Consider the following 25532-nt stretch of genomic DNA (forward strand, 5'->3'; position numbering starts at 1 on the left):
TGTTTACTATTTAAAAAATTTACTTTAAATTGTCACTAATATTTAATTTGTATGTGTTAAGGTATCAATCTGTATGTATTAAGGCTTTGTACATCGCTTAGTGATTTAAAATAGGCGATTCATTAAGAATAATTAAACTTGAAACTTGATGTACCTTGTAATAATATCGGCAAAATCACTGATAGGCCATATGGCTATAATATTTCCTTCCACCTCAAAGGTTGGAGCATAGGGTAGTTAATTGACTTTGGTTAAGGAATATAAGAACATAAGAATAGCCCTATTCAGTCAGACCAATGATCCATCACACCCAGTAGCCTGTTATGGTGGCCAATCCAGGTCACTAGAACCTAGCCAAAACCCAAGAGTAGCAACATTCCATGCCACTGATCCAGGGCAAGCAGTGACTTCCTCCATGTTTTTCTCAATAACAAGACTATGGACTTTTCCTCCAGGAACTTGTCCAAACCTTTCTTAAAACCAGCTAAGCTATCTGTTCTTACCACAACCTCTGGCAACGCGTTCCAGAGCTTAACTCTTCTCCGAGTGAAAAAAAATTTCCTCCTATTTTAAAGTATTTGCCTGTAACTTCATCAACTGTCCCCTAGTCTTTGTAATTTTTGACGGAGTGATAAATCGATCCACTTATACCCGTTCTACTCCACTCGGGATTTTATAGACTTCAATCATTTCTCCCCTCAGCCGTCTCTTTTCCAAGCTGAAGAGCCCTAACCATTTTAGTCTTTCCTCATACGAGAGGAGTTCAATCCCCTTTATCATCTTGGTCGTTCTTCTTTGAACCTTTTCTAGTGCCGCTATATCTTTTTTGAGATAAGGAGACCAGAATTGAACGCAATACTCTAGATGAGGTTGTACCATGGTGTGATAGAGAATAAAGAAACAAAGGTGTTCAGTGCCAAAGCCCTGAACTCTTACCACAACCACGCCTTCCTACAGCAATCGATTGCATTACCAAAGGCAGCAGAGAGTCACAGCTTGTTAATAACAGAAAGGCCATTCCTTAAATTGAAGACTCCTACAACAAGCGTGGGCAATTGAATTTTGACAAACTGTATGGATTTCATGCTGATTTTTGCCATTCAGGGAGCGGTATAAAGGAAATATTTACTCAGGATAGATAGATAGCATTTCACGCCATTTCCGGAAATGTTCATTTCAGTTGTGTTCGTTTGGCCATTTTGTTTTCTTCATGGGAGCAAAGTTCAAGAGTGTGCTTTATTCGGGAAAAGGATGCACTGTGTTCCTGACAGCATGCGTATGGGCATACTGTTCTTGCATGCATGATGGCCCACCCATACTTAATGCGACACTATCAGGAAAGGGAATGGGTCTTGTATACTGTCATTTTAGTTTTTCTACCCTACCCAAAGCAGTTTACATACAGGCATTTCAAGCATTTTCCCTATTTGTCCCAGTAGAGGATTAAGTGACTTGCCCAGGGTCACAAGGAGCAGTGCGGGGTTTGAACCCAGAATTTCAGGGTGCTGAGGCTATAGCTCTAACCACTGTGCCACACTCTCCTCCTCCAATACAGTATCAGAAGGGAGCCAAGTATAGAACAATGAAGCCATTGTGACATCACTGATGAGGTTGGCTTTTATTGGTGGAATGAGGCATTGTGACATCAGGGAAAGAGATTGGGACTTGTACACCACCACACTCAAAGCAGTTCACATACAGGTACTTCAAGCATTTTCCCTATCTGTTCCTGTGGGCTCACAATCTATCTAATGTACCTGGGGCAGTGGGGGATTAAGTGACTTGCCCAGGGTCATAAGGAGCAGTGCAGGGTTTGGAACCCAGGACCTCAGGGTGCTGAGACTCTAGCTCTAGCCACTGCACCACACTCTCCTCCAATACAATCTCAGAAGTGAGCCAAGTATAGAACAATGATGCCATTGTGACATCACTGATGAGGTGGGCTCTTATTGGTGGAATGAGGCATTGTGACATCAGGGAAAGAGATTGGGACTTGTACACCACCACACTCAAAGCAGTTCACATACAGGTACTTCAAGCATTTTCCCTATCTGTCCCAGTGGGCTCACAATCTATCTAATGTACCTGGGGGCAATGGAGGATTAAGTGACTTGCCCAGGGTCACAAGGGATTTGAACCCACATCCTCAGTGTGCTGAGTCTGTAGCTCAGATCACTAAACCACGCTTTTTCCAAATAGGGTGCACTCTTATTAGCAAATGAAAAAGCATGAATTTTCATGTTTTTACTGCTGATTTTGGCATTTTAATGACATGCAATGATATGAGATATGTTGTTGATATTTTCCATGTTATTGCAAATGATGGTTCATAGACAACGGCGCAAAAGACAAAGGCGCGCCCGGACAATTGAGCGCAGTGCGGAGGCGCGCACCGCTCTAAATGACTGTTTTTAGGGCTCCGACGGGGGTTTTTGTTGGGGAACCCCCCCAGTTTACTTAATAGGCATCGCGCCGGCGTTATGGGGGGTTTGGGGGGTTGTAACCCTCCACATTTTACTGTAAACTTCACTTTTTCCCTAAAAACAGGGAAAAAGTGAAGTTTTCAGTAAAATGTGGGTGGTTACAACCCCCCAAACCCCCCACAACGCGGCGCGATGTCTATTAAGTAAAGTGGAGGGGTTCCCCCCCACGCCTCCCCGTCGGAGCCCTAATAACAGTAATTTAGAGCGGCGCGCGCCTCCGCGCTGCACTCAATTGTCTGGGCGCGCCTTTGTCCCGGCGCGCTTTTGACCTGACACCGCAAAGGATAGCCCATCTCTAATATTTACTGAAAGATAAGGGTAATGCATTTAATATACCACCATTCTGTGGAACAACCAAAGTGGCTAACGTATTATTTACTGGAAGGAACAGAAATCCCTGGTGATGGTGCTTATTCCTTACAGGACAGGATAGAGTGAGAAAGAAGGGCTAGAACCACATATGAATGTTCTTTATTGGTTACTGGTTACAAGGCACTTAATCACAAATAAGAGAAAAATCAAACAGTAACTGCAGCAAAACCAAGCGAAAAGCAAAAACCAAAAACAACTGTCCAACACTAAACTCGTTCGGGCACTTGTTTTTTCCTTTAATGCTGTTTGTTGCAAAACCTTATCTACCACGGAACCCTGAGGAAGGTTTGTTGTCCGAAACACGGACCGTGTCAGGTCCCTCGGTTGGTAATAAGGTTGTATATACCATTAGAGTTTGAAATAAACAGTGCCTGCATCTTGTACATAGTCTGCAGTTGTTTTTGGTTTTTACAAGGCACATAATACCAGTTATGCAGATTCAGCTTCGTGTTTGTTTCATTTGATAATCCACATAGAGAGCCAGGATCCATACAATGGTTGACAATAAAAAAAAAATAGACGCAGGAAAGGAATGCCAATTATTAAAAAAAAAAAAAGAAAAAAAGAAAAGTAAAGTTAATATGTCTCCCAAATATCACTCCAAGCTCCCAGTTCAAAACCAACCCGCAGAGGAAATAGATGTGCTTTAAGTTGCGCGAACTGATTTAGCGTGTACTAAAGGTTAGCACACGCTAAATGCCAAGATGCCCATAGGATATAATGGATGCCTTAGCATTTAGCATGCGCTAAATCAGTTAACGCACCTTAATAAAAGGACCTCTTAGTATTGATGAAATTGTTCATAGGGCTCCTGGTAGCGTACCCCAGAATACTTGGCCAACAACTGGCCACCTTGTTTTCCCAAGGGAAGTGGAGTAGACCTGTTGAGCAGATGGCACTTGAGGAAGTGATTGTTGAGATGAACGCAGAGTTCTTATTACCATGTTTCTCCAAAAATAAGACTGTATATTATATTAATTTGGGGTCCAAAAAATGCACTAGGTCTTACTTGTGGGGATGTCTTATTTTTTCATCCCACCCCAATTCTTCCTCTTTACTTTCTCTCCCCCCCCCATGTGCAGCATCATTCCTCCCCTCTCACCCATCCCCTTGTGCAGCATCTTTCTACCCCTCCTTCCCATCCCCCTGTGCAGCAAAACCCCACTGACCCTCCCACCCGTGAGACTGACATACTTCCGCTTCGAGGCCTCCTAAAGCAGCAGGGGTGGGGGTTGCTGAATCGACGAATCCAATTTTTTTTCCAGCAAATCAGTACTAGTGTCGGGGACATTCAGGGATGGGGGTCGATCTTAACTAGGGCTTATTTTTGGGGTAGGGCTTTATTAGGAGCATCTTTAAAAATCATGCTAGGGCTTATTTTCAGGGAATCAGGGTAGTACATATGGTTTTTTAGATAAGAATGGTGGGAGCAGCCTGAAATACTAGAAGAATTATTTTGAAGAGGACTCTAAATTTGATTAAAAGCCAATGTTCTGTTTACAACAGTGGGCTTATATGATGGAATTTATGACCATCTAGTAGCAGCCTAAGGCCTCCAAGAAGGCTGGATCAATGAGTGTGAAGCAGATACAAGCTTGGCCAACAGCCCCACTAGTTTTAGTGGCTGTGTGGAATATTACAAAACCTGCTGGTAAGACATTGGAAAGGGAGTGGGTAGAGTGAAAACCAAAGATGGAGAAGATAACCAGCCCTGGAATAGTCCAGCACAGAGGTAGCAGAAGCCAGCACTGCAATGGAGTTTTTACATGCTTGGGACAGATGTAGAGGGCAGCAGCAGGTATAGGATTGAGAGGTTGAGTAAAAACTATGAAGGGAGGGAGGAAGGAGCCAGTGTATGGCGATTTTATATGATCTACCCAATGTAATAAAGAATCAGAGATGAAGACCTTCAGATGGGCAGACTATGTTACTAACATAAAACTCACTTCTTTTTTTTTTTTAATTCTTTATTGATTTTCCACATATTAACAGCCAAAATACAAATATAACAACATATAATCTAATATAATAAAAGCCTAAGCCATGCATGTGCACTCTTAACTGCGTGCTCCCGTTTTCATTGCACTGTAGGTCCCCGCAGGTAGGAGTGAACATGCGCGCTTAGCTGTGGCAGTGGCCAATTGACAGAGGCAGCAAACACGCCGCGACTCCCCCCTCCCACCCTCACTCACCCATCATCAGAGAAACATCGCTATGGCTGACTCCATTGGACCGCGAGGAGGTCATTGGGAGTACTGGCGGTGGACATGTGCACAGAATTGGCACTCGGAAGCAAGTAAAATGGGAGACGGGCCTTATTTGCAATCTTATACCTGGTGGCCACAAAACAAATTGGAAACTGCTGGCCTCCCTGCTCTCCACCTCGTGCAAACCTAAATCCAGGAAAAACGGCACTACCGGTAGAAGTTTATTTTTAAGATTAAAGGTGCTGCGGCGGCTCCTCTCATGAGCCGCACCTGCGTCGGAGAAGGCTTCTGACGCATGCAGCGATCGTGAGAGGAGCCGCGGCGGCAACTTTAAACTTAAAAAAAAATTTCTACCAGTAGTGCCATTTTTCCTGCTGTGCCCTCTCGATCTCCGTTATCACAGTGAGTGCGATGGTAGGCCAGACCGTGGGAAGCAAAGCTGGGGGGAGGGAGGGTTGGGGGAAAATGTTGCAGCACAGGGACCTGTAGGGGAAGGTAAATACCGCTGCTGCTGCTCAGAGAAGTGGACGGAGAGGGAAATACTGCAGCTTTTAGGCGAAGGACTGGCTCCTCCTTCGCCTAAAAACCCTTGTTTTGGACATTTGGAGCTTAGACTTTTTTAGGTTGATTATATGGTATAAGTTTAGACGTAGTGGTGGTCTGGGCGTTTAAACAGCTGAACGTAGAGGCAGGCCATTATCAAAACAAACCTCCTTTTGGACGTTTTTTTTGATAATGGACATTTTCCCTGCTTCTACTTTCAACGTTTAAGGCCTTAGGCCAAAAGGGGACTTAGACGTTTTTTTTATTATGCCCCTCCACGTATTTTTAAAAATACATTTTTTTCCATTTTTTTTTTTCTTTCTTTTCTTTTCTATGTGAATGGAGTTCTTTTCGAAATTGTTTGGTTTTATATAATGTAAACCGCTTTGATCCTTTTTTGGCTATATACGCGGTCTAGAAAGTTTTTAATAAACATAAATAAGTAATGACATTACATTAGTTTCAGATCCTTAGCCCATAAAAGCCACTTGAAAAGACATATACCAACACCTATATATGATACAGCGAGAAAGAAGGCATGGCCTTTTTTCCCCTCCATGTACGATACAGTGAAATAGAAGGGAAATACTTTAGGAATGGTTTTTATTCCCTGCAGTTTGAGATACAGTTAGTCAGAGGGGTAGAAATGCCTGGAGATGGTCTTTAGTCCCTGAAGGGTAGCTACAAATACAGTAATAAGAGACTGATGAAACAAAACACACGTAAGAAACAAGGCATAGGAATAACAGAGAGAAAACGTGGAGCTTAAAATCCATCAGCCTTATGATCTGAACAAATTATACATCAGAAGTAGCATTAACGTACATTCTTGCCATTCTGCAAGCATAAATTAGCTAGATGCTACATTCTATTCAGAGCACTCGCATAATAGTATTCCAGTTGTTTTACAAACATCTGGGGAGAAATGTACTTATTACCCTGAAAATTACAGCATGTAATTTTTTTTTTTTTTTTTTATAGAGAGAGTTTTAAATATAAAGTGTTCTGGTTGCTCAGAATAGTCTGTTCCTGTCTCCAGTTGTACACAATACAACGTGGCAAACTGGTGTGGGCCTCACCCCAAACTGCCTCCTTCCAGAGCAACTGAGAAGCAGGGTAGGATGAAATAGTCTTCGTGTCGAATCAAGGAACGGGAGTGGCAACTTATTCTACATAGAATTAGATCAGGGTCTCGCAAAGTTTTGCCAGCTGGGGCACACGAAACCTAGTGTCCCCGGCTCGAGACACCCGGAAATGCGCTGGCATCGGCATGTTGACATCACCTGCAAAGGCCCTTCAAACGGGCCTTGCGCAGAGAAAAGCTCCGGCAAAGAGAAGAGGTGCCGGTGATGGGAGATTGCTTACTGGACATGCCTCTCCGCGCGAGGCACACCGTGTTTACAGTGATCTGGTGCCTATCCTCTTCCCCAATGTATCACGGCACACCAGAAATATCAGGAGGCACGCAGTTTGCGATACACTGAATTAGATGAAAGGCAAGACGATACATTTCACCCTCCCGTGATTGCTAGTAACAGTGCCATAACGAATGATAGCAGGTAAAGATTAGAAAGATTGTCCGTTTTGGGAGATGCACATTCAGATTCCTATATGGAACCCCATATCTGGCCTTCCTTCCCCCACATCCCTCATCTAATCTTTCAGTGTAGTACTGTTGCCCGTTAGGGTGCATTCTGCTTATACATGTTTAGCATACATGTATTTATTTAATCAATTTTCTATACTGTTCTCCCAGGGCGGAATAGAAATCTCTAATGTAATATTATGTAAATTGCTAAATAGGCGATGTTACAGTAGTCAAGTTGACTTAGTACGAGGGATTGAACCAGGGTTCTGAATGCCGACATATCGAAATATGATTTAATGGATCTAAGTTTCCAGAGAGTGAAGAAACCCTTTCTGATTAAGGAGTCCACCTGGTCTTTCATGGTTAGGCATTGATCCAGAGTTACACCCAGTATCTTCATGGTGGGCTGAATAGGGTAACTAAGTTCATTGATACATAGTGGTATTTTGGTCTGATATGGTCTGTTCTGTACTGTACTTATATGTACACATTTGAACATACATGCCAGCATGCTACATAATTTTATTCTGTAAATAGACACCTATCTTGCATCTTACATATTTGCTCCCATTTAACAGAATAGTGGGAAAATGGCAACTAGGTTAGGTGCCTAGCCAAATTCCGTGCAGAATTCAAATTTTTTTAATTGGCGTTACAATTTAAAACACCATTGAAAGCCAATTAAAAAAAAAAAAACAACAACAAACCACTTATAAAAGATTAATTAAAGTTCTGTGCAGAATTTGGCACGGCACCTACAAGCAAAGTAGGCATGTTTAGAGGTAGAGTTTGGGCATGGAAAGAATCAGGCGTGGGCAGGCACCTACATCGGACACTAGTATTGTAGACCAGGAAAACCCTGGCCTAATATACCAGCACCTAAGTTGTAAGTGCATACCGGCACGGCGGCACCTAACATTTAGGCATCGGTAGGCACGATTCTACAAATGGCGCTTAAATTTGATTCTAAAAGAAGCCTGCTCCAGGTCTCCCAACAATCACAAAGAGCGTCTCGGCAAAACACAACCGAGGCAATGAATAACAACAATATATCCAAAGTATCTATTTGCAAAGGGGTGGTCAACTCGGTTATGGGGAGACTCAAAAAGCGCCAGCGCCCGTAGGACGTGCCTCTTGCTGCAAGAGGCACGTCCTGTAAGCGGTCAGCCGGCAGCTCTCCTCCTCGTGCACCTCGTAACACATCTGGAGCACAGTTTGCGATACACTAGTTTACACCTAAGACTGGAGGACAAGCCCCCTGATGAGTGCAGTGCGTCTCAAATCCTGCTTCTTTCACTAATGCTCCTTTTGACTTTGGCCGAATGACTTCCCTTTCTATTGCCTCCGGTACAAGCATAGGACTAGATTCACTAACCTGCCCGATCGTGACTGATCTGTGTCCAATCCGGGCAGGTCCAATGGATTCAGAAAGCAATAATATTCTAATGGGGGCAATCGGAGGAACGCCACCATCTGCCGACACAGATCGCTAGTATGCGATCCCGATGCATGCGTAGACCTTCTATAGGTGGTCTGCGCATGCGTCTAAGACCCGTCTGAACCACGACTTTTTTATATATATATATATATATATATATATATATATATATATATATATATATACTTCACTTTTTAGCCCAGCGAGCCCATGGTTTTAACCATCTTTTTTTTTTTTTTTTAATTTTATATTTATCAAATTTTACATTTTATAAATCAAGTATCCACTTGTACAGAAAGTTGAAGAAAAGCAAGAAATAATACTCATAGGTAAAATACATAATAATCAACTAAATAAAAATAAATGTTTAGCTTAAATTCAGCTCAAGTCCTCTATATTAGATCCAAGAAGGATGAGGCGGACATATTAACAGATACTAACAAATATCAATTCAAATATTAGGAAAACAAAGTCTCTTAGCTGAGGAAGGATATCATTTATTCAATTACACCTCGCTTGATTTCCCTTCATCCAGTCGAGTTCCTGCCAGAAAAGCTGTCAACTGGAATGGCTCAAAGAATACATATTTCTTCATGTGGTACTGTATTACACATTTACAAGGGTGTCGTAGGAAAAAAGTCCCTCCAAGAGATATAACACCTGGCTTCATCAAAAGAAATTCTCGCCTTCTTCTCTGAGTTTCCCTTGCCAAATCTGGGAACATTAATATTTTATGTCCAAGAAATTCTTTCTTAACCATCTTTAAACCCATGGGTTAAAACCACGGGCTCGCTGTGCGGGAAAGGGCGGGAGAGATTCGGGGGAGCAGGGCGGCAGACAGGAGAAATTTGGGTGGCGATTTGGTGGAGAGCAGGGCGGCAGACAGGAGAGATTCAGGGCAGCAGAGAGCAGGGTGTGCCGAGAGCAGGGCGGCAATGGAGCTGGAGAGTCGGAAAGGACGTTTGCGACTGGTCCCCAGCAGTCGTTTCTTGGGTTGATCGGCCAGCCCACTCGGATCGCGAAATTTGTGTTGTGAATCGCATCCCCTGCCTACTTTGCATGCCGTTTTCCCTCATTTGCATGCGCAGATCAGAATCGGATCGGCAGAGAGGTAAGTGAATCGGGCTGGAGCAAAATCGGGTCGTAAAGGGGTCGCAGACCGATTGGTGCATGATCGGTTTGCTTAATGAATCTAGCCCTTAGAGGCCTTTTTCCTAATGGGTGTTAAACCCTAATGTGTGACTAGTACGTATATGAAAAAAAGCATGTTAAAACATGTTAAAGCATTTTGCAGTGTATTGCCTCTTTGAATGTGCTAATTGTACATTATTTTTAAACATTTTGTGGGGGAAGGGTGCTCCATGGGCAAGAAATGAGCATGGAAGCACTATCCAGCTAGTGCATTCTCATTAGCATGTGCTAACTGGATAATGTGGGCTTAATGAGGGACCACTTGGCACCTCCTAAATAAGAGGCGATATGGGGTCCCATATTCATTTTTTTTTTTTTTTTTTTGCAAGTCCCTCACGCTAATGGAAAAATTGCAAAAGTGGTATAGGATTTGCAAAAAGAAAAAAGTCTGCTGTGTTGAATGTCAGCTTAGTGCACGGAAAAGTCTCACATCAAAATGCACTTAACCCAGATTTCTAGCATGGTTCAGTAAAAGGGCCCCTTAGATTATAAGTGATCCGCAGACAAGTACAGTTATTTCCCGCTGGACCTAAATGCAGTGAGCTCAATCCAAATAAATACTTTGCAAAATAGAACGTATAAAGATAAACACCAGCAGAGCAGAGGTGAATTCAAACGCGTGCCTGCTGCCACTAATAGATACGCAGGCAAGCTGTAATTTTAGTCAAGAGAGTACATGTATACTTTCCCTGCCAAAACTGCTGCTGTTTACACATAGACCAACCACATTCACTTTTGAAACCAGTTCTAAATTACGTGTTGTAACAACATGCCGAAAATAATCCTAGGATCTGTTGCGATATACGGTGGCTCTTATCAGAAGATAGCTTTGCTTAAAATATTAATGCAATGAGGGTTGGGGGTCGGTTAGCATGCAAGTAGGGGATCTGAACCCAGTCCTTAGGACACGCCTTATGAGTCAAGTTTTAGAGGATATCTACAATGAATATGCATGAGATATACTGTACTTGCATGCATTACCTCCATTGTATTCGTGCATATTCAGGGTGGGAATCCTGAAAACCTGGCTAGCTGTGTATGTTCTGAGGACTGGGTTGAGAACCTGTGACTGATAGGGTTTCATCTCGTCTTCTCCCACTTCCTTCGAGTATGATTTGCATTTCTGTGGGGACTCATTGCCGCTCTTCATCTGATGAGTAAAGTTGCTCTACTGTAGGCCCAGAGATATATTTGTAGTAATTGATGTTTAGATATACTTTCTCTTAAAGAACTTTTTTCTGTTGATACTATTGCACAATTGAAAGAACAGGACAAAAAATGTTCCAAAGTTGAACCTCATATTACATCATTGCAGGCCACTGGGCTTTTGAACGTTCACGGAGAGTCGTGTTCTCTATTAGAATGTTGAAATGCTTGAAAATAATTTGTGTTAGAAATTTATGTTTTAAAATTTCCCTAAAATAGATGTGTTGGCTCCTATAGTTTTGTGTAGAAAATATTTCTCATAGGTTCTGGCGTTCTTCGATGATGATCCCTTGTTGAGTTCTAATTTGCATTGTATTCAAGGGAAGGCTAATTTGGGAGCACAATAGAGGAAAAGATGAATATTTTACATCTGGATCTTTCAAATTTCTTGGTGTCTTTTATGGATGAGATCACTTTTATGGCTTCCCTTCTAGCTGTGATCCACAATGAATCAATAAGACCAAGACCTTGAGATTTTTTTTTTTTTTCCATAAGAAGGACATTTTTCAAGTGTCAGAAGGTTTATGTATTTCCTGATTTGTGTATGGTCACTTAAGCTAGGAGGGGGCTTCTTAAGATTTCCATGTAGTGCTTGGTAACCCACCAGGGGAATTATATGTTTTCTTACCTTCATCTGGAAAATTTCATTACGGACAAGACATGGATTATTTTATTTGTTTTCTGTGATTACAATCTAGATGGGATATTAGATGGATCTATATACGTAAACTTTTCTGATCAGTTTGTTCTTTCCTAATGATGTGGACTACATCTACTTAATTTTTTCCCTTTTAAGATATTCTTTATTCTTCTTCTTTCCTTATGTTTCAGGTATACTCTGTACATTTATTTTTTCCCAAAGAGCACAGTTAAAAATTACCTATTTAATGGATTGATCATCTTTTCTAGCTAAGTGTAGTATAGACTAGACTTCTTGTGATCCATCATTACAGCCAGGGGCATGGCCTGGCCTTTAGTAGTACATGGCTAGTCTCTCATAGTACACACGAGGGGTTGCTGAAAAGTTCTCAGCCCAAACAAGAAGAGAATGACATGGATATGGTTCAATGTCAAAACAAAGAATTTTGTTTCTGCAAATTAGCACTTAATGAAATGATAACTCTCTTTTCAGCTACAGTGGTAAAATAACGCTCAGAATTTAGGAAGAGTTGGTTGGGCTGAGAACTTTTCAGCACCTCCTTGTATGTAATAAAAGTGAGCCAGGTATAGGACAATCAAGCCATTGTGACATCACGGATGAGGTTGGCTCTTATTGGTAGAATGAGGCATTATGACATCACAATCCCAGCTCTGGAATGTTGCTATGAGAGGGTGCTGAAAGGTCCTCAGCTCAACCAAGAAGAGAATGACTTGGATATGGTTCAATCAATGATCTGAAACAATGTCAAAACAGAGAATTTTGTTTCTGCAAATTGGCACTTAATGGAATAAGATAACACTCTTTTCAGCTATTATGGCAAACTAATACTCAAAATTTAGGAAGTTCCTTTTGCACTGGAAAACCAACAGGTGTTCTGTTCTTAGATATATTTGTTTAAGTGAAGCACATGGCTGAAGTAGTTACATGTTTATATCTTGCATTCTGTCTTGCCAACTTTTTCTTTTGAAGGCATTGTAATCACTTCCATACAAATGTAATCTTGACTAAAAATCCTAGGCCCACTGTAGGATTATTTGTGAATCAGCATAACAAAATAGGGGGGGGGGGGAGTTTCTACAAGTTTTCAGACTACGAGGGTTTAGCTCATTGCACTTTTTCTTTAAGAAAAATGAAAAGGCTGTGTGTGGATTTTTGTATAGGGCTGAAGCTTTGCAAGCAAATAGGGAAGGGAGTTCCCAGCGGATAATTTATCAAACACGGAGGTGATCTCACAGTTCAAATATCTCTATTGCTCCATGCCCCTGGTCTGTGACCCACTACCTGCCGTTTTGATCTCACGAATTAAAAGAGTACAAATAAAAGAAATATTATGTTGGGAACAAATACTCATTGTTAGAACTCTTCCAAGAACTTGCTAATAAATTAAAAACTTCTACAACTGGTGCTAAAAAGTACACATCTTGCCTGAGGCCTCTTAACGGCTGAATCTTGTCTCCTGCAATGTCTCTCACCCCAGGCTTTTATCATACAATGCTGTCATTATCTGCATAATTGTATGTCATTCATACGTATTTTAAATCGTAAGTAGCAGTTTAGAAATCTACATTGCAATCAAAGAATTTACCGATATCGTCATTTGTTCATGCTCTCCCACACATAGAACAAAGATCCCTTCCCAAAATAGCTCTCAATTGATTTTGCTGTAGTTAAATCGCCTTGTGCAGAAATGACCAACCAGCTTCATGCCAAATGTGACAAATTAAGCCACTTCATTTTCGACTGTTAGTATTCTCCTTGCTAAAGTGGTTGTGAACTAAGAACAAAAACATCTGGAGCTGCTTATGATGGATCACCCATCACTGAGGGCTAGTTGGCACCACTGCAGAGTTGTTCTTCATCAGTTGGTTGCCCTGCCAGGTGCCCCTGTTACCTAAAAGCCATATTTCTGTGAGATGTGACAGAGCCCTTCAAAGACTGAGCTTATGGACGTTTCTTTTTTTGTTCTTTTTAAATCTTTATTAATTTTTCTAAACTAATACAAAGTGCCAGGAATTATACAGACATTAATAATCAAAACAAGCACTTATATTCAATCAATAACAATGCAGAAGAAAAATATCCCTCCCCTTCCATCTAATCCATTTAATCAAAGAATAAACCAACAAGATATCCTCCCCTCCCCCCCCCCCCCGTCCTGGATGTGTACGGAAATAAACAAAAATTAAAACCAAAAGCCATGTCCCTTTACCCTGTTCTGTTATGTGTGTACTGGTTTGCTCAATAAAGAAATATTATATATAAAAAAAACAACCAAAAGCCACCTATAATGAAGTTACAAAGGATGTCAATGGGCCCCAAACCAGTTTGAATAAATTGCAATGCCCCCAACATATCGGCATTCATCTTCTCATATCTGTAGCATAAACATAAACTTGCACACCAGAAAGGAAACTTAAGGCGATCACAATTTTTCCAATTGCGAGTTACCATTTGCATGGCTATCTCTGTCATAATTAGGAAAAGCCTGCATTTATAGCGGTCCATTTACGTATTTTTTAATATTTATTTACCATCTTTTTTGAAGACATTCACCCAAGGCGATGCATGGCGTGATAAGTCGAATGTAGCAAGCAACAGACAATTACAGCAGTAATATTCAAATAACAGTACATGACTCAAAATGAAAAAAACTACTCCATGCGGAGGGCCTCTAAGATTTCAAGAATGATCAGTAGGAAACACTTTAGTGAATAAGTGATGGTGTGTTAGTGAAGAATCATCTTGCCTTCGCGAACAATCGCCACCATTCCAGGGTGATGGCGGGACAAGTTTCCCGGCAACAATACTGCCAAATGAAGACGAGCATTCAGACTGTCATTTCAAAGTCAACATAGTAATCAAAGTCAACAAATAAGCTGTAATGGGTGCCTTTTTCTAGGATTAAGTTAATACATTGATCGATTGGTGGCCAGCTTTTGGAGAACTATACAATGCATTAAACTGTCGGAGGAGGCATAGAGATTTTGAACACTAGTTACAAATTAAACTGGCCCAACAGTTTGCTTGCTGACCCTTATTTCTTTGTATCCACGCGGACTAAACATGGCAACTACAGAACGTTTGAAATGGATGGAAGCACGCCTAAAGTTTAAGTTCGCTTGTCTTTGCTTTAAAGTACTATACGGACTAGCCCCTAAATACATAACTGACCTCTTCACATTCTCAGCCAACAAACACAAGAGAAGCTCACACTCCAACTTCGTTTCCCCTCCAGTCAGAGGATGTAAACTGAAAAAACACCATGAACACCTTCTCTCACATCAGGCAAGCACTATGAGGTAAAGACCTAGAACAATTGCTTTCGTCCACTACTTATAAGGGATTCAGGAAGCACCTAAAAACATATCTGTTCCTGAAATATCTAGACAGCTGACCCGTACTCTCTGTTTCCTCAATAAGATTCTGATGACCTACTATCCACTTTCCCTCACCTCTTTAAGCTCAATCAACTTGTAACGTCTTTTAATCTTTTCTAAACCGCATAGAACTTCACGGTACTGCGGTATATAAACAGTTATTATTATTATTAAATGGTTAAGAAAACAGACAACGGGCTTCAAATGGTTATGGAGTGTTAAGAGAAGTAGCAGTAGTAAATTTCACCATCGTAGCAAAAATGTCTCTAGTGTGGATATTCAGTTTAGTGGTCCAGCTAATGTCCCATTAAGCTTTTCTGCTTCTGCTGACTGCTTCCTGCTGTCTCTTCCTTTATAGAGACCTGAATTACAATGAGCTAGTGGATTTCCCGGTGGCTATTAGCAATCTAGGCCGACTCCAAGAACTGTAAGTCTATTTCTTTCTCTTTTTCTAAAAACTTCAAGCCATCAAAGGCAGCGTCTTAGTATCTGCTCGTTAAAAAATGCTTTCAAAATGATTGTTCTTAGTAATGGCACGCTTGGTGTATGATGCTTTCCTCTGAAGGTGCTTCTTCTCCTTGGTAATGTCCCAACGAGATGGTTTTATTTTTGAAGCTCAGAGACAAGAATGCTTTCTTGCCTTATCAATAGGATTCCTAAATCAAAGATGCCAATCTAATTTTGTTTTGCATATTGCATAATGTGGTTCTGATTTCCCCTAAGAAAAACAGGAGCAGGGCAGTTGACCTGATCAGAGCATGGCCTCATATCTTCTGTTGTTTGCTCTTGATCCTCTGAAGCTTTCACTGATCACTAAATCTATGTTTCGGTCTTCCTTCATAGAGGATTCCATAATAATAATATCAAGGCTATACCAGAGAAGGCATTTGAAGGGAATCCGCTGCTTCAGACCATGTAAGCCTCAAACTGCTTATTCCTTTACAAATCTTGATTTGGCTGACAGGCATTCACCTAGGGTGGCAGAATTTGGCAGGCTGTAGTGGCTCCAGCAAGGTAATGATGAGCATTGCACATCTGCACTGAACAAATCAACGGGTCTTTCAGGACTGGCCCATGCTCATGTGCTTCTGTGTCTTGCCCTCTCTGATGGGAAAGTCTTGTCAGAAAGGGATGTACTTTGAAGCATCTGAATATGGGTCTCCTAGACATTGCCTTGTGTTCCAGAGAAGGTTGGGTAAAGGAGCAGCAAATCCATATAGGAAAGGGTAGAAGAGATGCTAGAAACAGAGAGGTAGGAAGGAGAGCTACACCCAAAGGAAAGAGGGATGGAGAAATACTGGCCTCCTGGGGGTATATGGAAGAGGTAGCAAGGAGAGATGTTGGACTCCTGGAAAGGGGGGGGGGGGTTATATGGAAGAGGTAGCAAGAAGAAATACTGGCCTCATGGGGGTATATGGAAAGGGTAGCAAGGAGAGATGCTGGCCTCCTGGGGGGGTATATGGAAGAGGTAGCAAGAAGAAATACTGGTTTCCTGGAGGAGGCTATATAGAAGAGGTAGCAAGGAAAGACGCTGGCCTCCTGGAGGGGGGCGGTATATGGAAGAGATAGCAAGGAGAGATGCTGGCCTCCTGGAGGGAGGGGGGTATATGGAAGAGGTAGCAAGGAGAGATGCTGGCCTCCTTGGGGGGGGGGGTATATGGAAGAGGTAGCAAGGAGAGATGCTGGCCTCCTGTATATGAGGGAAAGGGCAGGTGTGAATTATAAACTACATGAGTACTTTAATAGGAACAATAATCTATAAAGTAGCTGCTCGATAAGAGTATAGACTGTACATTTAGTAAATGGTGCCAAATTTGGGTACTAAAAAGTGCATCGAGCATTAGTCTCTAAACAGTGCTCTGAGTTGGACCAACTAGTGGATGCTGTGGATGGGCCATTTGGCCTTTATCTGCCATCATGTTTCTCTGTTTCTATAACCATAAAAGCTCTATGACCTCACAATGCAGGTGTAAAGAGCCTCAGCCAATAGAGAAAGGAGATAGTGGATGGCCTTTATCTGCTATCATGTTTCTATGTTATTCCTCACTATCTCTGGGGTCCATTCAGTGACATAGTAAAGGTGGGGCAGAGGAGGTGGGACACCGTGTTGGTGGGGGGCGCCGGCACCTCTCCTCCTCTCTGCCCCTGATCCTTTGCACTCCTCCTTCCTCAGTGGCACACCTTCACTTTACTCCCCCCCCCCCACACTGTACCTCTAGCTCTTCACCGGCATGAGCAGCTCGCGCCGGCCTCAGCGCTCCCCACTGACATCATTTCCGGGTCCTGTGAGTAGGAAATGATGTCAGAGCAGGGGGTCTCAAAGTCCCTCCTTGAGGGCCGCAATCCAGTCGGGTTTTCAGGATTTCCCCAATGAATATGCATGAGATCTATGTGCATGCACTGCTTTCAATGCATATTCATTGGGGAAATCCTGAAAACCCGACAGGATTGCGGCCCTCAAGGAGGGACTTTGAGATCCCTGAGTCAGAGGGAGAGCCGATGCTGCTCCTACCGGAGGAAGATGAACAGGTATGGGGGTAGGGAAGGAGCGTATGTGTTGTGGCGGAGCAGGGAAGAGGGTGACGGGGTACCAGTGCCCCCTCCCACCCTCGCTACACCAGTGGGTCCATTTTCTCTGAAATATTCTAAAGTGTGCGATTTTTCTTTTCTGTGCAGCCATTTTTATGACAATCCCATTCAGTCTGTTGGCAAATCAACTTTCCAGGACCTACCAAAACTGCAGACTTTGTAAGTTAATTATTTTATTTTTAATTGGGGGCGGAACCTTAAGAGAATTTATAGTAATTGCTATCCTTTTCCATCCTAATACAAATGTAGCTGCGATGTTTACAATGAGGGAACAACAGGCAGGGATAATAACACAGTGAATAGTAGAGTGCTACTACCGTATTTTCCCGCATATAGGCCACCCCAGTGTATAGGACGCAAAAATGCCTATATATGTTTTAAAACTCGTAGATTAGCCTATACATCCCTCCCCCCGGTAAATATCATACCTCCACCAGCTGCCTCCTGCAATGTCGCGGCCTCAGTGCAGGGCAGGAGCGATCTTTTCAGCGTTTAGCCACCACAGCGCTGCTTCCTCAATGCCTGCGTCAGTTCTCACGGGACATGCGAGTCCCACGAGAACTGACGCAGGCATTGAGGAAGCAGCGCGGTGGCGGCTGGATGCTTGAAAGATTGCTCCTGCCCTGCACCGCAGCCGCGACATTGCAGGAGGCAGGAGGCCAACGAGGGAGCTGCATTATTTTAAAAGGTACGGGGGGCCTACTACCGGGGTGACTTATCTACGATGTCGTTAGATAGGATGCCCCATATAAGGAAGCCGCACCCACTGTTTGGATTGCAAAACCCATATATAGGCCGCGGCCTATATATGGAGAAATACAGTACTACTACTGATCATTTCTATAGCGCTAATAGAAGTACAGAGCACTGTACACATTATATGCAGGCATTTTCTCTGTCCCTAGTGGGCTCACAGTCTAACTTTTTGAACCTGTAGATGAGTGGCCAAAACAGCACTAGACGGGCAATGGTTGGAGGGTCATGGGCAATTGAAACGTTTACAAACAGTACAAAATGCGCCAATTTGGCTGTTAGGTCGCGCACACATCTATGATCATGTACAGTGGTACCTTGGATTACGAGCATAATCCGTTCCAGGAGCATGCTCGTAATCCAAAATGCTTTTTTATCAAAACAAAGTTCCCCATTAGGGATAATGGAAACTCAGATGATTCATTCTAGAACCCGGGGTCTATACCTGTCGGGTGCCGGGTGCTGCAGCGCCGTCTCCTCCGTCGGTCATCTGAAGAAGAACCCCACAGTGCCGCTTCGGGGGGGGGGGGAAGGATGCCAGCCGCCGGAGAACCCCAAAGTGCCGCTTTGGGGGGGGATGCCAGCCGCCGGAGAACCCCACAGTGTCGCTTTGGGGAGGTGGGATGCCAGCTGTCGGAGAACCTCGCAGTGCCTTCAGAGGGATGCCTCCTCCATCCGCCGGCCAGCCCTCCACGTCGGATGCCCCTCGCATGCTGGAGAGCCCCCACCCGAGCCCACGCAGCTGAGCGTCGCCCCACCCGTACGCTGCGCATGACACAAACGCCGATAATTGACGCTGTGCACGTCACATGCAACGCACAGGCGGGACAGCACCCGGCCGCCCAGGCCCAGACAGAGGTCCTCCAACCTGCGGAAGGCACCCGATGTAGAAGGCTGGCCGGAAGACGGAAGAGGAATCCCCCGAAGCGGCGCTTCCTGGACTATAAGTGCTCGTTGATCGGGGCAGTGCTCGGTTTGCGAGTCAAAAGTTTGCTGAGTGTTTTGCTCGTCTTGCAAAACACTCGCAAACCGGGTTACTCGCAAACCGAGGTACCACTGTAACTCCATTATATTTGACATTCCATTGGTTGCCAATGGCATTTCAAATTAAATTTCAGATCCTGAAAAAAAGGGCACAAAGGGCATTGTTTGCGTTACAACCATTATATCTTTCTAATGTAGTGTTGTTTTATGCATCTATGCGTTTATTGATATCTTTAAATGACCAAGCACAGTACCGGGTAAAGCTTTGGATTCTCGCCCAGAAATAGCTAAGAAGAAAAAAAATAAATAAATAAAAAAATAAAAAAAAAAATTTAAATTGAATCAGGTTGGGCAGACTGGATGGACCATTCGGGTCTTTATCTGCCGTCATCTACTATGTATGGACCATTCGGGTCTTTATCTGCCGTCATCTACTATGTTACTATGTAGCTGTTCCCCATATCTCGAAGGCTCACCTAGAAATGGTGCATTTTTCTACTTAGTTCCAATATTGTGGAACAATTTGCCAGTAGAATTAAGGAAGGAAGAATCATTTCAAAACTTTAAGAGACATCTAAAAGCACTTTTTTTTTTTTCAAATGGCTTTCTCAAATTGAATAATGGAATTGGGACTGCAATCTGCATTAATTTGTATTTATATAATAGTTGTAGTGGATATGTTTTAGAAATGTTAATTATTTTCTTTTTTTCTTTCCTTTCCTAGTTTTAATGCAGTTCTTGTCATAAATATGATTGAGTTGTGATGTAAACCGCTTTGATCCTTTTTGGCTTTATAGGCGGTATAGAAAGATTTTAATAAACTTAAACATAATAACTAGGGAAAAACATCAACACATTAAGAGAATCTTGGTCGTGTATTTTGTACATTAATGCTCTGAATCCTGGATATGAACGCTTGTCTGCCCAGGGGGGATCCTGCATGCAGTGTCTGACTATCACCATAGAATTCTGTACAAATAATCTATAAGAATTTGATCGATTTTCAGGTCACTGAATGGAGCAACAGACATTAGAGAGTTTCCTGACCTTACGGGAACCACCAGCCTAGAGACTTTGTGAGTCTTTGCAGCCAATGTTTCCCCATTCCTTGTCATCTTGCCCTTTTCATTATCCTGTTGTCATCTCCCTTTTCCTTTCCTGCTGACTCCTTTGCTCATCTGCGTTTTCTTTTCCATTTTTGTTCTTGTGCCTTCTTCATGCTATGAGATGCATCTGTGGTTTCCCCTTTGCTCCTTCTCATATTGCCATACATTTCCCGTGGTGACTTTGCTCTTTCTCATTGATTTTCTTGTTATCAAATGCTGGTGTCCTATGGTGCACCTGAATAATCATTTACCCTCCATGATGTCTCTTTACCAGGTCTCTGACTCGGGCAGGGATCTGGGTGCTTCCCAGAGGAATGTGTCGGCAGCTTCCCGACCTCCGTATACTGTGAGTAATACGGATTATTGATGACGCAACTAAACCCTCACAATGGAAATCTTGACACCTTCTCCCGCTGACATTCTTAAACCCTCTACAATTAAGCCCTCATGACAAAAGCTGCCCTGTTTTTTATTGGACATGTTGACCTTCCCACCCCTTGCTCACCATTCAGACCCTTTAAGAAAAGGACTGGGTGGGAGTAGTTGCACATTGAAGATAGTATCTACTTCAGAAGGGTCACCGAGCTCTACAGCCCTTAGGAACAAGCACGAGGGCCCTGGGAGCGGTGTAAGAACTGAGGTCAAGAATAGTTTGGGAAGGGAATGCCAGATATGCCAGGTTTTCACTGAGTAAGCAGCAGTTGGGTTTTGGGTTTTTTTTTCTTCACACGGGCTCCAGTGGTCTCCCTCCCATCAGCAGCGTAGTAAAGGTGAGAGGGGTGACGGGAAAATCACATGCCAGACACCAGCGTGCCGACAATTGAGCGCTGACAGTTCAGCACAAGACACAAGCGCGCCACGGGAAAACTTAGTTTTAAAAAGCTCCGGCGGGGGGTGGGGGAGTGTGTGCAACTCCTCACAATATAGAGAAAATGGAACTTTTGCCGAAAAAAATCTGAAAAAGTTCAGTTTTTTTCTATAATGGAGGGTTCCAACCCCTCCAAACTTCCCCCAATAGCAGCGCGAACACTATGCAGTAAAGTGTGTATGTGTGTGGGTGGGGGGGGGGTTCCCCACTCACACCCTACTTCAGAGCTCTTTAAAACTAAGTTTTCCCACGGTGCACTGATGTCTTGCACTGAATTGTCTGCCCTCCATTGTCGGCGCGCTGGTGTCTCGCGCACGACTGACTATGAACCGGTGAGAGGCGCCAGGGGTGGGGTGGTGGCACCTCTCTCCCACCCCCTGCCACTTGTGTGCCCTCCCCTTCTCTTTCCCCGTATCTTTTTAACTTCTCCGGTACGAGCAGCGTGCCCGCGTTGGTGTCAGCTCGCCCTTTGACATTACTTCCTAGACACGGGTCCCGGAAGTGACTTCAGAGAGAGAGCGCCAATGCTGATGCAGACAGCAGCCTCGCACCGGGAAAGTAAAAAAAAAAAAAAAGGTACAGGAAAGGGGAAGGGCTCGCGGCTAGGAGAGGAGCGGGGGCGGAGAGGAGAAGGTGCTGTGTCCTCGGCAAAACGGTGCCCAGGGTGGACCTCCCCCTTAGTCCACCGCTGCCTCCCATCCTTGGGGCACAGCCCTCCTGCCTTCCTCCCGGTCCTGGATAACTTTTCTTCTGTCGTTGGTTCGTTCTTTCATTCTGTTTCATAGCCGCATTTCTCTTTCTGCAGTGAACTGTCTCGTAATCAGATTGAGGAACTGCCCAGTTTTCATTGCTGTCAGAAACTGGAAGAAATGTGAGTGTGGGAAATGCATCAGTTGCCTCAGCTCTTCTGTTAGCCCTGAACTCCCCTGTGATATATTTATACAGCGTCGCATAGGAAACTATCCTACAGATTAAGCTCCGTTCCAGAACAGGCACAGAGCATGACCGGGACCAAAAATACACCCATTTCAAACTCATTTGATAAGGCAAAGTAGGCACCTGCTTTTCTTGATAAAATGCTAGCAGAAATGACCAATTTAAAGTGTGATCACTTACACCAGCCCTATGACCAAAGCTAGATTTTGCAAGCGTCCACTCTAAATTATAATAATCTACAGTGCAATTGGACACAACAAATTGCTTGCATCACTCACGCTCTACCTTTGTGAATGTCCACAGGGAAAGTACGTGTCATGCAAATGAGGCACATATACTTACACTGGTTGGTAATTGACAACGTAAACATTGCCACTTCTGAACATAAATAACTACTGACAGTTTTTGAGGGGCTTTTCAGTAAGTAGAGCTTGGCAACCGAGGTGTATGGAAATGGACAAGGAGTGGAAGAGTAGCCTAGTGGTTAGGGAAGTGGCCTGGGGAACTGGTCTAAATTTTGACAAATCCAAAACTTCAACTCACTCAATGTGAAGAGGAAATCTTAATGTTTATATGGCTAAATCTCCAAAATGAGATATGCCATAATATCCACATTCCATATGTTGTGTATTTTTAATACTTGCTATATTCTGTCATCTTCTATTCATCTCAGAAGTAAGACAGGCACATGGCATATGATGGTTCATTCATTTATTATTCTTTAATAGTGCAGAGTTACTAGCATGCCCCGACGGGACCCGTTTCGCCCGTATAGAGCTTTTTCAAGGGTTCACAGTAGGCGCTCTGCATAATACAAAATTTTTTTTTAATACAACATATCATAATCTTAAATGTTACAACAAATCTAATCATTTAATCACATCTGTATGGACTGTGTCAACTGTTATCAATTACTAATCAAAAGGTTGCAGGAAAGATCATAATCTGAGCAGGTTTTACAGTTGTTACGAGCAAAATCTTCAAAATGGAAGATTTTGCTTGTATACAATACATGCTAAAAGTCGATCTGAGGTATTAGGTACCATACGACTTGAATGTCAATTGAATTAGGAGCCCTGATGAAGGCGGAGAATTTGCCGTTTAGGATCCAGATTTCACTTTTGTGATCTTGTTCTATCAGTGACACCTTTGCACCTAAATAAATCCTGAGGTTGCTTTGATTACTGCAATATTGCCTATTTTGGCAGTTTCCCAGAAGAATACGCAACGATTGCGAATAGTACAAAATGCGGCGGTCAGGCTGATTTTTAGATTGGAGAAAATATGATCACGTAACACCCTCCTATCGAGTACTGCATTGGCTGCCACTGGCGGTGCGGGTGAAGTTTAAGTTTGGTTGCTTCTGTTTTAAGGCTTTGTTAGGTTTAGCTCCCAAATATAGAATTGAGCTTTTCTCTTTTGCAAGCAACAGGCATAAGAGAAACTCACATCTGAATTTTGTTTTTCCTGACTGTTAGAGGATGTAAACTTAAAAAACATCATGAAAATCTTTTTTCATATCGAGCAGCGTTATGGGGTAAGGATTTAGAACAATTGCTTTTGCTTACTGACACTTATGGGGAATTTAGGAGACATCTAAAAACATATCTGTTTTCAAAGTATTTAGGCAGCTAATTCGTAAAAATGTTATTAGGCACTATTTTGATCATTTTTGTGTCTCTAATTATTGGCTTTTAACTTTTTTGGTTCTATGCAACTTCTTTCATTGTTTTTTTTTTTAACTATTGTAAACCGCATAGAACTTTACGGCCTTGCGGTATATAAACTGATTATTATTATTTGGATTAACAAATAAATAAATAATATATCCTGGACATTCGGAAACTCATGTTCCACTTTGTGCTTTCGTTTCTCGATCTCATCGGTGGAATACTGGTTCTTCTTCTGCTCTGGCTTGGATCTGCTCGTTGACAGTTGTTACAAACACTGAGGTCCCAAGGAGAAAAACGACTGACCATACCTTCTGGCCGCTCCCTCAAAACTGAAACCACCCGCAAACGCTCCTACTCGCATTTCATACCCAAACTTTGGCACACAATCCCTCCATCTGTCAGATCACTAGATGGACTCTGGAACTTCAGGAAGGAACCTTCCTCTTTACTAACCCAGCACCTTAAAGTCATTCACCCTGAAATGCCACCCAGTCAACGCACCTATGTCACTTAATCTCGCCAGATGCACCTTAGTACATATGTTTTATTGTCATGTCTATATTGTAATTTATGTAAACTATGTCATCTCTGCTCTGTCTGGATTATTATGGATGTACTTTGTAACCCGTTCTGGGCTCCTTTGGGAGGACGGGCTAAAAAATTGAATGAATAAATAAATAAATCTAACATAACATAGCATAACATAATAGCAGATTTCTAGAACGCCTAGCTGTAAGTTCAATGCAGTTAACAAAAGATTATATTATGAGAAAATACAGGAATAATATGATATACAGGAATCTAATTGATCAGAAATGTAGAAAAAAGAAAAGTTTTCAAGAGTTTTCTGAAATGTTCTTAAGACGTGGATCTAATTAATAATGGAAGGAAATCTTTGTCATATTAAGCTGCTTGGTAGGAAAGACAATGCCCAGGATGTTTCTTACTTTTACAGCCCTTGGCTGAAGGGAATGTAAATAGGGCATGCGATTTTCTACTATTCTCATGCGCCACAATAACAAATCTGTCGGCAAGGTATAAAGGGGCAACACCAAAAGCAACTTTATAGTATAAGCATCCCAACTTAAAGATCACCCGGGCCTCAACCGGAAGTCAATGCAGCTCACAGTAATAGGGGGTTACGTGGTCATACTTCCTCAGACCATAAATCATTCTTACTCCTGTATTCTTAACCAGGGTCAATCTAGCCAAATTTTTCTTAGTACTTGTCAAGTATACAATATTACAATAGTACAGTATATTCAGAAGTAGTGTCTAAACTAAAACTGTAAAAGCAGTGGCATCGAAGTAGGATCTGATGGTACGTAGTTTCCGTAAGGTATAATAACCCTTTTGAACCACTGCGTCTATCTGATTTTTCATGGTCAAGCATTAATCGAGAACAACTCCCAAAATTTTAATTGTAGGGCTTATTGTATATGATATTGAATTAATCATTCGAGAAAGTCCTTAGTTACATCTCATGTCAGCATTTTCCAACACTAAAAATACCACCATAAGAGCCTTTTTTTATCCCTTGTTTTTCTCTTTCTCTTT

At 42.6% G+C, this 25532-nt stretch overlaps 1 protein-coding gene across 3 annotated transcripts in view; it reads left to right on the plus strand.

Moving 5' to 3' along the window:
• LGR6 (leucine rich repeat containing G protein-coupled receptor 6) overlaps positions 1-25532 on the plus strand; it is a 213893-nt gene that overhangs the window by 173358 nt on the left and 15003 nt on the right. For 2 of the 3 annotated variants that reach the window (XM_033917340.1, XM_033917339.1), the window contains exons 7-12: positions 15425-15493; positions 15910-15981; positions 17743-17814; positions 20400-20468; positions 20773-20844; positions 22172-22237. The exons of the other annotated variant lie outside the window; for it this stretch is intronic. In XM_033917340.1, coding sequence (XP_033773231.1) covers positions 15425-15493; positions 15910-15981; positions 17743-17814; positions 20400-20468; positions 20773-20844; positions 22172-22237 — 420 coding nt within the window. The remainder of the gene's footprint in view (positions 1-15424; positions 15494-15909; positions 15982-17742; positions 17815-20399; positions 20469-20772; positions 20845-22171; positions 22238-25532) is intronic. 3 annotated transcript variants of the gene reach the window in all.

This window comes from Geotrypetes seraphini, chromosome 13 (genome assembly GCF_902459505.1).
Source record: "Geotrypetes seraphini chromosome 13, aGeoSer1.1, whole genome shotgun sequence".
NCBI classification, from domain to species: domain Eukaryota; kingdom Metazoa; phylum Chordata; class Amphibia; order Gymnophiona; family Dermophiidae; genus Geotrypetes; species Geotrypetes seraphini.